Genomic DNA, 14,802 nt, shown 5'->3' with positions numbered 1-14,802 from the left:
ACACCCAGATAATTTTTGTATTTTTTGTAGAGACAGAGTCTCGCTGTTGCCCAGGCTGATCTTGAACTCCTGACTTCAAGCAATTCCTCCGCCTCAGCCTTCCAAAGTGAGCCTCCCAGAGTGCTAGGATTACAGGTGTGAGCCACCAAGCCCAGCACTTAATGATTTTTAAACAACTTTGTATATTAGAGATATTACTCTTGTATCTATTGTGAATGTTGCAAATACATTTCCTACAACTTATTCTTTCTATCTTATAGTTTGGTTTATAGTGCTTTTTGCCATTTCAAGTTTTAAATGAAAATTTTTGTGCAATTAGAATCATCATTCTTTTTATTACAAATTCTCTTCTTTCTGTTGTCAAAGCCAGGCTTAAACATGCTTTTTCTACTGTAGGATGATGTATTTGTTAAGGTGACTTTTTATTTTCCACATTCATGGAGCATCCAGGCGGTTTTCCCAAGTTGCTGACCAGAGGTAGCAATGGCTGGGTCAAGGCGTGACCCAGATGATGTTTCTGCTATGCAGATTTTATTAATAGAAGCCAAAGTGGTGATGGACTTTCCCTCATCTGGAGATCTGTTTGTATCACACAGAGCAGGGAAAGTGAATTGAGCTGTGCCAAGGCCAATTCTTTGCTTCTTATGCAAAAGATATGGAACTATTAATAATGGTCCTTCCTCCCTAGAACCCAGCGGGTATGCTGGCTCATTACAACAGGGAAATTTCACCAAAGTGAGAACACCTGAGGGAGAAAACTGCCCTGCCAAGAATAATCACATCAACTCTCCAGCAGTCGCCTGGCATGGGCTCCCCTCCCACAGGGGTTGCTGATTGCTTAGGCTTTTACAATCCTAGAGCTCTGTTCCAAGGAGCTTTTGTGGTTTAAATCAATGTGCTTTGGGGAATAACTGCCCTTATTATTTCCTCGTTCACATTATTTGCTGTGCTCTTATACCACCGTGACATAATACCCTTTGTACTGCAGAACAATACCAGTCCTTTCAGGAATCTCTAAGAGCTTTCTAATTAGGATCCACAACCTCAGGACAGATGGAGAAACGGAAGCCCAGGGACAGGGGTGACAAACCTTCACCTCAGCCACAAAGCAGCCAAGCTTCAGGGCCCAGGTGACACTGCTTATCTAGCAGTGACCACAGGATTATCCGGCTGCATGAGCGCATTGCAACAAGCCCTCCTTGGCCGTACAGCTAGGGGTGCCTGCTACTGAGTGGAGGACTGAGTACTAGCCATGCCCAGGAACTGGCTGGGCAATAGCTCTTGTGTTTACAATCAGGTGTCGGGCACCTAGAACCAGAAACTGTGTGACGTCTAGGCCATTTGATAATGAATTCTACATTTAGGTAATTAAACTTTCTTGCCTGCCTGCTGTGTGCCAGGTGCCATGGTGAACACCAGGAAGGCAAAGATGAACTCCCAATCCCTCCCTTCGGATGTTTACAGCCTAGAAGAGGAGACAGACACGGAAGCAGGAAGTTACAAAGCTCTAAGAAGCGGAGTGCTTTACCAGAGAGTCGAACAGCTGGGTAGGGCAGCACCCAGCTCTGGGGGGCTTTCAGGGAACGCTTCCTTCTTCTCTGAGAGGAGGACCCTCCACTTCCTGGATAGGAAGACTTTAAACCTGGGTAAATCGTAAGAAATGGGCGGAGTTTGCTGTGCAGAGCTTAGGGGAGGAGCGCAGTGCACACTGAGAGCCCAGCACATGCAAAGGCCCAGGGGCCTGCAACAGACATACTGGGGCTCAGAGGGCAATGGGATAGTCAGCACGCCGAAAGTGGCATGGTCATCCCACTGTTCTCTTTCTTGTCTATTTTTATAGCCAAAACCTATCCTTTTCTATTCTCAATATCTTATTCTGGATAGTAAAAGGACTGAAGGGTTTCTTTTTTTTTTTTTGTCTTTGCCTTATGACTTTAACCATCCACCTCCCCTCAGTGCATTGTGGATGATAAATCTGACTATAGCAAGATCTCATACTGGGGAGGGCCCAAAAGAAAAGCTCAAAGATGAATATTTCTGTGCATTATGAGGACACAAAGGCAGCTCGGGGCACCTTGGGCAGGAGCTCAGCCGGGCCTTCTTTTGCTATCTGTGGAGCAGAAAGCATGGCCTTGGATGGCTTCCAAGGTTACCTGTCACAGGTCCAGCCAGCCAGAGGAGGGTCCTGTGGCCCAAGGCTTGTTGCAGAAGCTGTAGATGACAGCACTCGGGGGTAGGAGTATGAATGGAAAACACGAGCTGCCGGGCAACCTAATAGGTGACTGATACAGGAGCGAAGGCGTCAGATTTGAGCTTTAGGAATCGGCTCACAGCTGGCCCTGGAGTCAGGCTGGATGGACGTGATGAGAAACCGAAGCCACCTCCCGCTTCCTTGCCCTTCTCTTTCCTGGTGTCTCCCTTGCTCACTCCACCTTCCACAGGGTCTTCTGGGCTTTACACACCTCCTCAGACTATGGGAATAACAATGCATGTCCTTATCAAGTCTCCCTCGGTGCACTTTGCCACTTCAGTTAGACCTTGGCACCGTGGGTGCTCCCTGACCAGCCCAACATGTGGAAGCTTCCTGAAGGCAGGGACTCTGTATCTGCTGCATACATGCATGAGTGCCTGGCACGTAATAGGCACTTGTGAAAAAGGAAGATGAGGACAGAGAGAGAAAGGGAAGGAGGGAGGGAGGGAGGGAGGACCGGGAAGAGCCTGGACAGAAACAAACCCAGATCATCCGCGGCAACTACATATTCTAAATTCTGACCAAGAGGAGGCTGTTGCCGGAGGAGGGTGAGAATGACTATGGGGAAAGAGATAGATAAGCACTTTTTTTTTTTTTTTTTAAGTTTCTTGTAAGCTTTAGTCACTGCCCACTCCCTCCCAGCTCAGCCCTCCAATCAGAGCCTCAGTGGCACTCAGGGACCACACTGGCCTCTGTGATGCCAGCGGGTCCTGCTCTGGCCTTTACGCTGACGGGAGCTCGGAGCTCCCAGGCAGGGTGGCTTTACGCCTCCGTCTCCCAGTGGACGTGGGGCCTGGCCAGCGGCCGAGCAGTCAGCGCTGCTCCCAGCTGGGATGAGAACCGGGCTGGAGGCCAGAGAACAGCCAGGGAGCTGAGGGAGGACGTGGGATCATGGCGGGAGCCCTTTGCTCCCGTCGACAGGGTACAGTAACATTAGCCACCATTTGTCCCCACTGACGGTGACCTGAGGGCCAGGCAGCCTGACCGCACATCCTGCACGGGACGGAATGTGATTCGGGCTGCAGGGGACACGGAGTGCCGTGCTGGCTGCAGAAACAGCATGGCAGGATGGACAGGTTTTCAGCGACGGTGGGGAGGAGAGTACTCAGGTGGAGGGAAAATAGGAGCGAAGCCACGAAGGTAAGAATGTGCAACGGCGCTCACGGAGTGCCCCGGAAGCTAGTTGCACTGCAGTCTGGGATATACAGAGGGTGTCAGGAGGTTAAGCCAGGCTGCAGGCCAGCGTCTCATCGTGGAGGGTCTTCAATGACAGACTCAAGAATTTGGCTGTATCCAGAACCCACGGGTATAAAAGTTTTTTAGCGAAGGAGTGAACTGGGAAGCAAGGCTGAGTTAAGCTCACTTGGAGGATGCTGAAACTAGTGGCAGAGAAACAGGAGGTGAGAGCAGCATTCCAGGGAGACACAACGAGGCTCCATCCTGTGGACCAGGATGAAGGCCGTGGGAACAGAACACTGTGCGGACAGCCCCCCGCCCCCTTCCCCAAAAGTGGGACACCTACCTCATAAGGACACGCAGAGACACATACTTGGGAGGTGACAGAAAACAGCATTTTCGCCATCACTCTCTTCTAAGCCATCAGCCCTGGCCCCACCCCACCACACCCCCAACACTTCTGCTCTGTGCACCCTTCTCCCGTTCCCTCTGTCCCATTCTGGGCAGTGGCTGGAGGCACCCGCTCTAAGGACAGAAAGCGTCACACAGGGGCTATTTATATCTGCAGTCTAGAGAGCATGTGTTTGGTGGGAAGCCGGCCTCACCCCAGCTCCCAGGCAAAGCCCTCGACTGGGGGCAGTCAGCTGCAGCCTCCCTGGGATCTTGCTGATGCAATGCAGTCCGGAGGTCCCGGAGTCCGTCCTCTGCCTGCAGAGGGCTCTTGACAAATATATCCCTGTGGCTGGCTGGACCCCCTGTTGTCAGGCCCTCTCGCACAGCCTGCACGCCTCCTTCTTTCAGGAGACAATTATTTTCACAGTTCACTAAGTTCTTCTTTATACTCAGCCTAAACTTCTTACTGCAATGTTAAGTTCTCCTTGCTGTGTGTTCTGTGTTTGGGAGGGATGGCAAACTCTCCAAAACCTCGTCGGTAGGGAAAGAGTTCTGATCAGTGTGGTATTCAGCCTCCATTGAATCACGGGGCTTACGCGCAATAGATCTGCTGGCACCAATTCACTTTGTGTACAAGCCCATTTATTTTGCGGTCGACCAAATAAGACTCAGAAAGAATGACAGGCAGCCTGGGCTGGCTCACTGTGCTGGTGACGTTTCTCCCATTTCTTCCTGGCCCCCCACCCAGGGCTCAAGACTTGTGCCGACAGGGAAGCCCAAGGGCTGGAAAAACTCTCCTCCTAAGAGAAAGGAATAAATTCCTCTTGAGTCTAAGAACTTTGAGTCATTTCTAGGTCCTCAAATGACCTGGAACGTCATCCTTCTCTAAGGTAGAGGTGACCCGAAGTGTCAGTTTTGTAAGGCTGAAACGTCTTTCCCAACTGCTCTCCGGGCCACCGAGGAGGAAGGCCTCTGCCAAGCACCAGGCTTTGTGCGAGTTGTCGCATTTAATCTTTTTTTTTTTTTTTTTTTGAGACAGAGTCTCACTCTGTTGCCCAGGCTAGAGTGAGTGCCGTGGCGTCAGCCTAGCTCACAGCAACCTCAAACTCCTGGGCTCAAGCGATCCTCCTGTCTCAGCCTCCCGAGTAGCTGGGACTACAGGCATGCACCACCATGCCCGGCTGATTTTTTCTATATATATATTTTAGCTGTCCATATAATTTCTTTCTATTTTTAGTAGAGATGGGGTCTCGCTCTTGCTCAGGCTGGTCTCGAACTCCTGAGCTCAAACGATCCGCCCACCTCGGCCTCCCAGAGTGCTGGGATTACAGGCGTGAGCCACCGCGCCCGGCCTGTCGCATTTAATCTTCACGACTCTTCAACAGGGGAGTTATTAGCCCCATTTCACAGACGAGGAAGCCAAGGCTCAAAGAGATGTTATGAAAAGAAACAGACTCAGAGAATAGCCAGGAAGCTGACGGGTGGTGGGGCGGGACAGTGGCGGGAGCTGTTTGTTGCCATTAACAGGACATGGTAACATCAGGCACTACTTGTCCGCATTTAAGCCAACCCTAAGGGTCAGGCAGTTGACGGTACACAGCACGGTACCGGTCACGGAGGGACACAAAGGACCATGTTTGGTTGGAGGAATCGGGGCGAGTGTTTCTGCGGCGTCCGGAGGGGTGGATGGGGGTTTCAGTGCAGAATAGCTGGGGTCGGGGAGACCGCATTCTCATGGGAACTGTTTCCCCCGACTGAGCTTTTGTGGGAGTTTTCCATCTTCCTCAAACACAGAGAACTGAAATCAGGTTTAAGATTGCCGTGAGTGGTGTAGCTGGATATAAGGAAAAACTTACTGAATTATGAAGACGGTTAAATACCAAAGGAGAGGACATGGGCTGAATGAGCTTTTCTTTTCTTTTCTTTTTTGAGACAGTTTCATTCTGTTGCCCAGGCTAGAGTGCCGTGGCGTCAGCCTAGCTCACAGCAACCTCAAACTCCTGGGCTCAAGTGATCCTTCTGCCTCAGCCTCCCGAGTAGCTGGGACTACAGGCATGCTCCACCATGCCCGGCTGATTTTTTCTGTATATATTTTTAGTTGTCCATATAATTTTTTTCTATTTTTACTAGAGACGGGGTCCCGCTCTTGTTCAGGCTGGTCTCTGGAACTCCTGAGCTCAAACGATCCACCCACCTTGGCCTCCCAGAGTGCTAGGATTACAGGCGTGAGCCACCGCAGCCGGCCTGAATGAGCTTTTCTGAAGGGCTGCACAGGGAACAGCAGCAACTCTGACCTGAATTAGTCCTGTCCAAACCCATTACTTTCCCCTTTCACCCCAGAACTTGATCAACCGCCCCAGGAAGCTCAGGCTCACCCAGCACAGTCAAGGCCAGAGTGGGTTTCTCGTTACCCTCCCTCCTGTGGCCTCCGCAAAAATGAGGGAGTGGCGTAGCTCTGAGCCCAAGGAGCTTGTCAATCACTGTATTCCCAGTGCCTGCTGTACCGTGTGTGTTCAACAAACATCGCTGAATGAATCAAAGGTACTGGTTCTCCGAATTGTTCGTGCCCTTGCTGGCCATGCCGTTGGCATATCTAGGAAATCTGTCCAAGTTCACAAACTCCTGCCCAGACAAATGTTGCTGACTAAGCCGCAGCATCCTGTGATGTCAGCTGAATTACCTTTGGTGTTCAGGATGAAGAAAAAGTGCTCTTTCCATCAGCTGCTCTTGGCCAGCTACTTGGGCACGGGTAGCAGGGGGAATTATTAATAGTACTTAGGACAGATTCGTGGGTCCTCTCCTGTGTGAAGAGCCCTCAAGGAGAGATTCCAGATATGCTCACTTGCTGAGAAAGAACAATTCTAGCCAGGGTTAATATGCTTTTGCGCGTCCCGGGGGACAGGAACCACTGAGTAGACGGATCTGATGTTGCTTAAGTGATTCTGTGATTATAGTTATTTCTCCCTAATGCTTTAGTACCTTGAAATGTAACATTGAGGGGTTTGAGTCATCCAGCAGCCTGGCCAGAGGCAGCAGTAGTGTCTGCAACATGAGATATTTAATTTTTGAGTGTAAACGCCTACCTCCTTGAGGTTAAATATTTACTTTACACTTTAGGGATATATCTTTTTTTCCCAAATGCTCTTTTGTCCCTCTTTGGCCTGCAAGTAGTAAGTACCCAACTGTCTTCGATTACGTCAAGCAGGGCATGTGCATTACAAACACTGCAAAAGGAGAAAATGCCAAACGATGGCCAGTTTTCTCTTTGCTTAAGATCCTCTCCGACTGCTACACGTAAGGCAATGCTCTCAAGTTTCAGAAACGGCACTCTTTTGTGCTTTGTCAATTGCTTTTACAAAGCCCTCTGCACATTCTCTAAAAATGGGTCTTTTTCTGTCAAACGTGAATACAAAGTTGCTGGAGGGTTCTCCCTGTCGGTCTCCTTTCGAATCTCCCACCCCCCAGCTCAGGCCTGGCAATGTACTGGGCTCACGGCGAGTGTCCCTGTCCCCCATTTCTAGGGTAGTCCTCTCATCTGCCTCCCCTGTGACCCTCCTCACCACATCTGCTCTTGCTGGTGCGTGGGGTGCGAAGGCCAAGCAAAGGCTGGGACACAAGTGTTACCAATTCGTCATCACTCTGCTCCCCTCACTACAATTCCACGCCGCCAGGGTGAGATGACACACAGAAAGCGTCCTCAGCTCCACTGCTTCCCGTGGGGCTGGCGGGAGGCTGCAGGCAGCAGAGCCTGGTTTCACTTTCCTTGCTCTTGAGAAACACAACTAGACACTGGTCTCTTCTCGTAATTCCTTAGTCTATTTTAGCTCTATTTTATTTGCCCCAATGTTCTACTTTAAACACTTTTGAGTCGTTGCCACAAACAAGCTTCATCAAAACCCACAAATGAAAAATCTCCAAGGAAACCAAAGAAAGTTGAGTTAGAGAGTATTTCTTCTCTGCATACCACCTGATTTTCCTTAAAACGTCCTGACTTTGGTGGGTATTTGAGATACTCATTTTTTCTGACTGTTCTAATGCATTTTGTATTACTCCACTTTTATAATTTTACTAAAAACAAAATCTGCAAAAAAATATTTTTAGTCTTAGTTTGCCCACTAAGTTTCACTATACAAAGGCTAGACTTGCAGACATGATCTGTGAGACATTTCTCGAACTTACTCAGCCAAGTTTCAATCTTTAACCAGACCTAAATAATAAAAGAGGACAATTATTTCTTGCACAACGAACTTGACTGTGCAGGAAAGAATTGCTCTGGGAGAGAGTATCAAGTAAGCAGAAGGATAAAGAAAAAAAAAAAACAGACTGCAAAATGTTTTGTGCCTGTAGATTTGAAAAAAGTAAATTTAGCATTTTTCATTAGAATGTGGAAACGAATGACTCCAGGTCTTCGTATGTTACTTAAAAAGGAAAACAACACAACATGCTCTGCTTAAATCCTAATTAGAATTCATAATTAAATTGCTCATAGTACTTCAGACTTGGAGATACCACAGGGTAAGGGACTGGCTTCAGCAGAGCCAATAAAATATACAGCCCATGGTGTTAAAGGTCTTGTGTTCTTGGGCAAGAAATTGAAAGGAAGACCATAACTTCCTGCTGGCGTGCTACTGGTAGGAAATCTAAGCTAATTCATCAGACTTCTGGACTTCTCAGTATATCCCATCATACTTTTAATGTCTATATGACCGGTAAAGGCTAAGCCCCAGGCAGCATTGTGGAAAGAATCAGGTTGGGTTGAGCAACATAGTACTGTATTGTACAGCATTGTATTACCAGAAGCAAAGCAAACATGTAAACGCTAAATACCTTCCTTGTCATCCACTTACTCTTCCACGTGGAACTTCTAGTGGGTCAAAGAATGCCAATGTAGACTCCCTTACCTAACCCTCCTTAAGGGTTATCTAGGTCTTAAGGCAATAATCTTTTCATTTCTTCATTTCTATCTGTACCGTCCAATTCTATAGGTAGTAGCAACCTGAGACTATTTAAGTGAATTTAAAGTAGATAAAAGATTCAGCCTCTCAGTCACACTAGCCATTATTTAAGTCCTCAATAGCTACATGTGGCTAGTGGCTGTACTGGATAGTGCAGGTTTAGAACATTCCCATCATCACAGAAAGTTCTGTTGGCTAGCATTGCTTATGCTATACATACCAAGCGGCAGGTCATCTCATTCTCAATATTCTGTTGAGCAAGTGACCTATCTAAGGGCTGACGACAGGTGAGTCTTGTAAATAGGATTTAAACTGACATCTCTGGGACCCTAGTCTGAGGATCTGGTTTGGTTGTCCTTCTCTGAACAGTATCTTATGTGAAAAGTGATTTTTGTCTTCCAGGTGCAAATTACCTGCCCCCTGGTTGGTTTGAGCTAGAAAGATCTTGCCAGAAGATCTCTTAGTTTAAGCTGGAATACATTTTCTTTGTGTGTATGCTGTTAAATATTTTAATTCAATAATTCACATCAATGTAGTAGACAGAAATTCCATTTTGTTTGGGTCAACATTACTCAATGTATCCAAAATGAATAGGAGGTAAGATAGCTTAAATGTGTTCAGTAGCAGAGAAAGGTGATTTTTATTTTGAAGAAATAAAATGCTAAGACTAAGAACTCATCTAACACTGTGAAAAATACTAAGGAGGATAATAACAGTAGTGATAATAATAGCAAACACATATATAAATTTACTATGTGCCGGGTATGTTCTAAGTGCTTAACATAAAACTCTATATTAATTCATTTAATTCTCACACCTACTCCATGAAGCACTATGATGTTTCTCTACTTTAGGAATGAGGAAATTGAGGCATAGAGAGAATTAAGTAGCTTGTCACAAAGGTAGAGCTAAGATTTGAACCTGGGCAGTGTGGCTCCGAACTGTGCTCAGTCACCAGGCTATACAGGAGTCTCCCTTATCAGTGGGGGACACGTTCTACCCTGGTGGATGCCTGAGACCATGGATAGTGCTGAACCCTACATAGATTGTTTTTTTCCTATACATACGTACCTATGCCAAAGTTTAATTTATAAAATAGGCATAGTAAGAGATTATCAATATAACTGACAAAATGGAACAATTATAATATGCTGTAATAAAAGTTAAGTGAATGTGGTCTCTTTCTCAAATATCTTATTGTATATAATATTGTCATACTGCAGTTGACCGCGGTTAACCGAAATCGAGGCCTTTCTAGACTCAACCAGCCAGTGCCCTTTACTGTTCACATTTCTAAATGCAGGAAACATGCTCACTTCATGATTAGTATGCATATCTTTCTTTTCTGCATCTTTCCTTGAGTATTTTTTTTTTCATTCGTTAGTGTCGTGCTGAAATTATAAACACGGTTTTCCCCCCAGCACAAGTAACTCTTCAACAGCTGGTGCGAAAAATGAGGTAGATACTATACCAAACATAAAATCAGAATTCTAATCCTGGACCTAATAGACATACTGAAATAAAAGTCTTTTTTGCTTCATAGAGCTATTAATATTTTCATACTCCAAACTATTTGGGTTTGTTTTTATTTTAATAATTTCTTTCCAAGTTTGTGCCAGAGGCACATAGTACACCAAACCAAAAACCATAATTACAGCTATTAAAGGCCATTTTTAAAGAACATATTAATAAAATTTGAGAAGGTCTCAAAGAGAATTGGTGGGTTCCAAGATTTGCTTCTTTTTTGGATAATTCTACCTTGAAATAGTACCAGGAACTTGACACCCACATTGTAAAATTTAATCCCCAAAACAGCCACTTAATTAGAAAAAAATTAAAAAGATTTCCCCCCAGATGCCTTTTTTTGTCTTTAGTTTTTCAGTCACCTGATACTAAAACTCTAGGCTAGAGTCTAGAAATCTAGTTTAATTCAATCATTTTACAGACAAACTAAGGTCTACAAAGGTAACGTGACTTGCCCCAGGTCACAAAGCTCATTGATCAGAGCTAAGAGTAGAACCCAGGCTTTCTGGTTCAGCTCTTTCCACATCTGGTAAAAGGATGAGGAGTCCTGCACACCACTCTGGCAGTTTTCCCCAAGGCGTATGTTCCCAGATGCTGACATGACCATACAGGTTGTACACTGTATACAACTGGGCTGTGTCTAAAAGGATGTCATTCACGGTGGACACCATACATTTGTGCATGTTTTACAACGAAGTTCTGGCTGTTAGCAGTACAAGGTGCTGTGCTGGGGCAACAGCTCACGAAGGCACACGGTCTTGGAGAGACCCAAGTCGCCGATCACTTCTCACTCTCAGAGGCCACATGACAAGCAAAAAGACCCTCATTCTTTAACTGTCTCCATTTTCCTTTGAATCAATGTTGACTTTGAAGAGAAAAAGGCGAAACACAAGCAAAGAAATTGGGAGATTTATTTAAAAAGGAAATTCCAGGGAATGTACCCTGCTTCATCTTATGAACTATATCCAACCCAATTGCCTATATCATCAATATCTGCAGCCCTATGATCCCTAATGTTAAGAATCATGACCTTGAAGCACTGAATGATCCCCAATTAAGGAACAGTTAAGTTGTATCTAGTATACTCTGTTAAGATGAGAAAGTACATTCTATTTTGTAATGGTCTTCAACCAGTATTAAAATAGGAAAAAAAGGGGTTTTCTGGCTTTCCAGAAAAGTCTATTCCCTGAGCATCCCAACTAATTGAGATTGTGTTATAAAGAGACTGCTCTTTCTAACATTATATAACTCATCAAGTAAAAACCAAACCAGTCAAAGGAAAAGATCTGCCCCCCCAACTTAAAACATTAAGATATTAAATGTGGTTTAACTTTTAGAAATAATGTAAAATGTCTGTATTATACACAGTCACACACATATTAAAAAAAACCCCAAATTAATCTCCAATTTTTCTATGTAATTGCTAGCTGTTCTTTGGGTCAATTAAATACTAAAACAATAAATTAAAATTGCTTTAGCACAGAAAGAGACAGATAAGTGGCCGATATAATACAACAGGATGTTTCAATCCTGCTAGACTGTAGGTTCTCATAATCCAGGAGACTGGATTCTGCAGGGGACACTTTCAAATCCATCTCTAGAAGGACTCATTTTCTACTACCACGGATAAACCTTGCACCAACTGATCAGAACTTCCCAATGCCTAGCTCAGAATTCCAGGCCTGTGTCAGAGAGCAGACGGTGTATTTTGGAAGAGAAGCAGTCAAACTTACTAATTCAATGATCTCAATATATGACTTATCTTGAAAGAAAGGAAAAAGCTCAGCAAAAGAAAAAACAATAACAAAACAATGAAAATGTTAAGTATGAGATAAAGAATTTGGTTTAAGCCCGGCGCGGTGGCTCACGCCTGTAATCCTAGCACTCTGGGAGGCCGAGGCGGGTGGATCGCTCGAGGTCAGGAGTTTGAGACCAGCCTGAGCAAGAGTGAGACCCCATCTCTACTAAAAAAATAGAAAGAAATTATCTGGCCAACTAAAATGTATATATACAAAAAAAAAAATTAGCCAGGCATGGTGGCGCATGCCTGTAGTCCCAGCCACTCAGGAGGCTGAGACAGTAGGATCGCTTAAGCCCAGGAGTTTGAGGTTGCTGTGAGCTAGGCTGATGCCATGGTACTCACTCTAGCCCGGGCAACAAAGCGAGACTCTGTCTCAAAAAAAAAAAAAAAAAAAGGAATTTGGTTTAAGAAGGAACAAGAAAAAAAGTCTTGCTGGCTGGCTAGGAACCCAATTATTTTTCATTTTCAAACTAAATTTTTAAGGGAAAAAAACCCATTTTCCAAAATATCATATTACAGAAATCAATGTAACGATAAATGGACTCCACATAACTTTCATATTTAACCCCTATGAAAAAGGAAACTCTGCCAGTTTGATCAATCCCTTTGAAGTCTGTAGTGCATCATCACAAGGTCAAAACCGTGTGTAGGCATTTCGTTGTTGCTGCTGTTGTAATGGTTGCTGCGCTTGCTGCTGTTGTAGGCGAATTTGCTGGGAATAAGGATCTTCCAGAGATTTTACAAATATGGTAGTTCTGGGACCAGTCTTCCATACGATGCCATTGGCATCTTTCACTGAAGATTCCACTGTGATGTTGTGTGTTCCAAGGATAGCGAAGTTCAACAGAAACTGAGTACTGAAGTAGTCATTATGAGGTTCAACCCTCTGCTCCATCTCATTGGTCATATTGTCAATGGGTATCTGGAATGAAATTGTTAAATAACAACGATAGCTGACATTTATTCAGCGGTTAGCCAGGCCCTGTTTTAAGAGCTTATTTAGTCCTTGGAAACAACCAAGAGATAAGTACTACTATCACCCCTGTTTCATAGATGAGGCGGCTGAGGCAGAGAGGTTAAGTAAATTCTCCATAGCTAACGAGTGGTGGAGTTGGAATCTGAACTCTGCAGGCTAACTCCAGAGCCTGCACTCTGAGCTATTATTAAGTGACACTGTCCTTCAGGAGGATGAGCTTCCAGAGCCTTTTTCAACCCCGTTACATGCTGGCCTCTCTTCCTTGCTTACCTGACCCCATCTCCAAATCCCTATCTTTTTTTAGTCTGTGATGAGATATTCTGAAGAAACAGGATGAAACCACCTGTTCCAGGAGTTTAAAATCTGAGAGGTTGAAAAAGAACGTAACACTATGTCAATTTAAGTTAGGTTTTTCTCTCCTAGTTAGTCTGATTTTGTATTACTTAAGTAATGTAATGGCTCCTACTCCTTTACCAAATTAACTTCAGAACTTGTACACTGCTCACTTAATAATCAGTGTCTTGTTCAGATTGGTAGTATGGTATTTTATAAAACACATTTATGGGCTCTTTCATTTATTTAGCCAGACACTTAGGCCTTTGTCCTTCAAAGACTAGAATACAATCTGCTGGTGTACTCTTACTTGTATGCAAGATGAAACACGGTAAGAAAGACTTATTCTGAGAATGCAAATAAAGGAAATCTTAATGGATATTTGACCAGATTGCTCTATGTTTACGTGTGTTTCTGTAGTATAATTAATTATATAAACGTGCCCTTCTGCTTTGTGTCTCAATGAGCAGTTATCATGAGGTCAATGTTCCAGAGATATTTATCTGTAACATTAGTGAACTGAAGTCATCAACCAGTGTTATATCTTAGAATTATTTATAGTATAGATACTTTTCCCCCCTCACTTTCAGCTTTTGTAGGGTTTTTATTTCCCTAAAGAATATGCCTACCAAAGAATTTCCTTAAAAGGACCAGAAGTAAGCACAGGCAAAATGGTCATCCCGAAAGGCTGCATTTCAAGTTGCAAACTCACTGTGAGAAATATTACAATCATGTACTACACAGCTTATTGTATCAGCTTCTGACTTTAATCAATGCCCCTTGAGAGGTAAGTCAACAAGCAGAAGGCCGGTGCTTCTAGGTTTAAATGCTTTTTTCTTAACAGCAGAAATTATATACAAGAAACAAAGAGAATCATAGTTATTGTTTCAAATTCAAAGTGATGAGCGAGCTGCAGAAGGGGATAAATTAACTACGTAAATTCTCATCACAACCTTCTGTGACAGCAGAGATCACCCAACCGTAACAGCTATATTGTAAATACAGTAAATTGTTCTTTTCACCATTCACAAAATACTTACTGAGTGGTACAAGGTGCCATGTTTTGTGTCACAGAAGTCAAAGGAGAGGAAAAACAGAGAATGAAGGCTGAGCCTTATCAGGGAGTGGACAGACTGCCACAGTAAAGAAAGTAGTGACAGCCTAAACCAGACCTTCCCTTGGCTTTTTAACCTAAGACATCTGAAGAGAATTAAATGCTCTTTTTATACCTTCATTGATAACCCCTTCCTTGCTATGGGACCTCAGTTCAAACATGCCACAACAAACCCGGACACAACCAATCTGGGTGTCTGAACAAGTCTGCTAATACAATTATGGACTTGTTCTTGCTCGATTTACTGTGGCTAAACCACCAGGGAATTAGAAAGAGACA

General features: G+C 44.4%; 1 protein-coding gene across 4 annotated transcripts in view; it reads right to left on the bottom strand.

The window, feature by feature from the left end:
* Positions 1–12,331: 12,331 nt before the first annotated feature.
* Positions 12,332–14,802, bottom strand: part of INTS7 (integrator complex subunit 7) — a 42,343-nt gene continuing 39,872 nt past the window's right edge. For all 4 annotated transcript variants that reach the window (XM_069459290.1, XM_069459292.1, XM_069459291.1 and 1 more), the window contains one exon: positions 12,332–13,022. In XM_069459290.1, coding sequence (XP_069315391.1) covers positions 12,735–13,022 — 288 coding nt within the window. In that variant the 3' untranslated portion in view covers positions 12,332–12,734. The remainder of the gene's footprint in view (positions 13,023–14,802) is intronic.

The sequence above is a fragment of the Eulemur rufifrons genome, chromosome 27, assembly GCF_041146395.1.
Source record: "Eulemur rufifrons isolate Redbay chromosome 27, OSU_ERuf_1, whole genome shotgun sequence".
NCBI lineage: Eukaryota > Metazoa > Chordata > Mammalia > Primates > Lemuridae > Eulemur > Eulemur rufifrons.
This window is presented reverse-complemented; position numbering and strand designations above follow the sequence as displayed.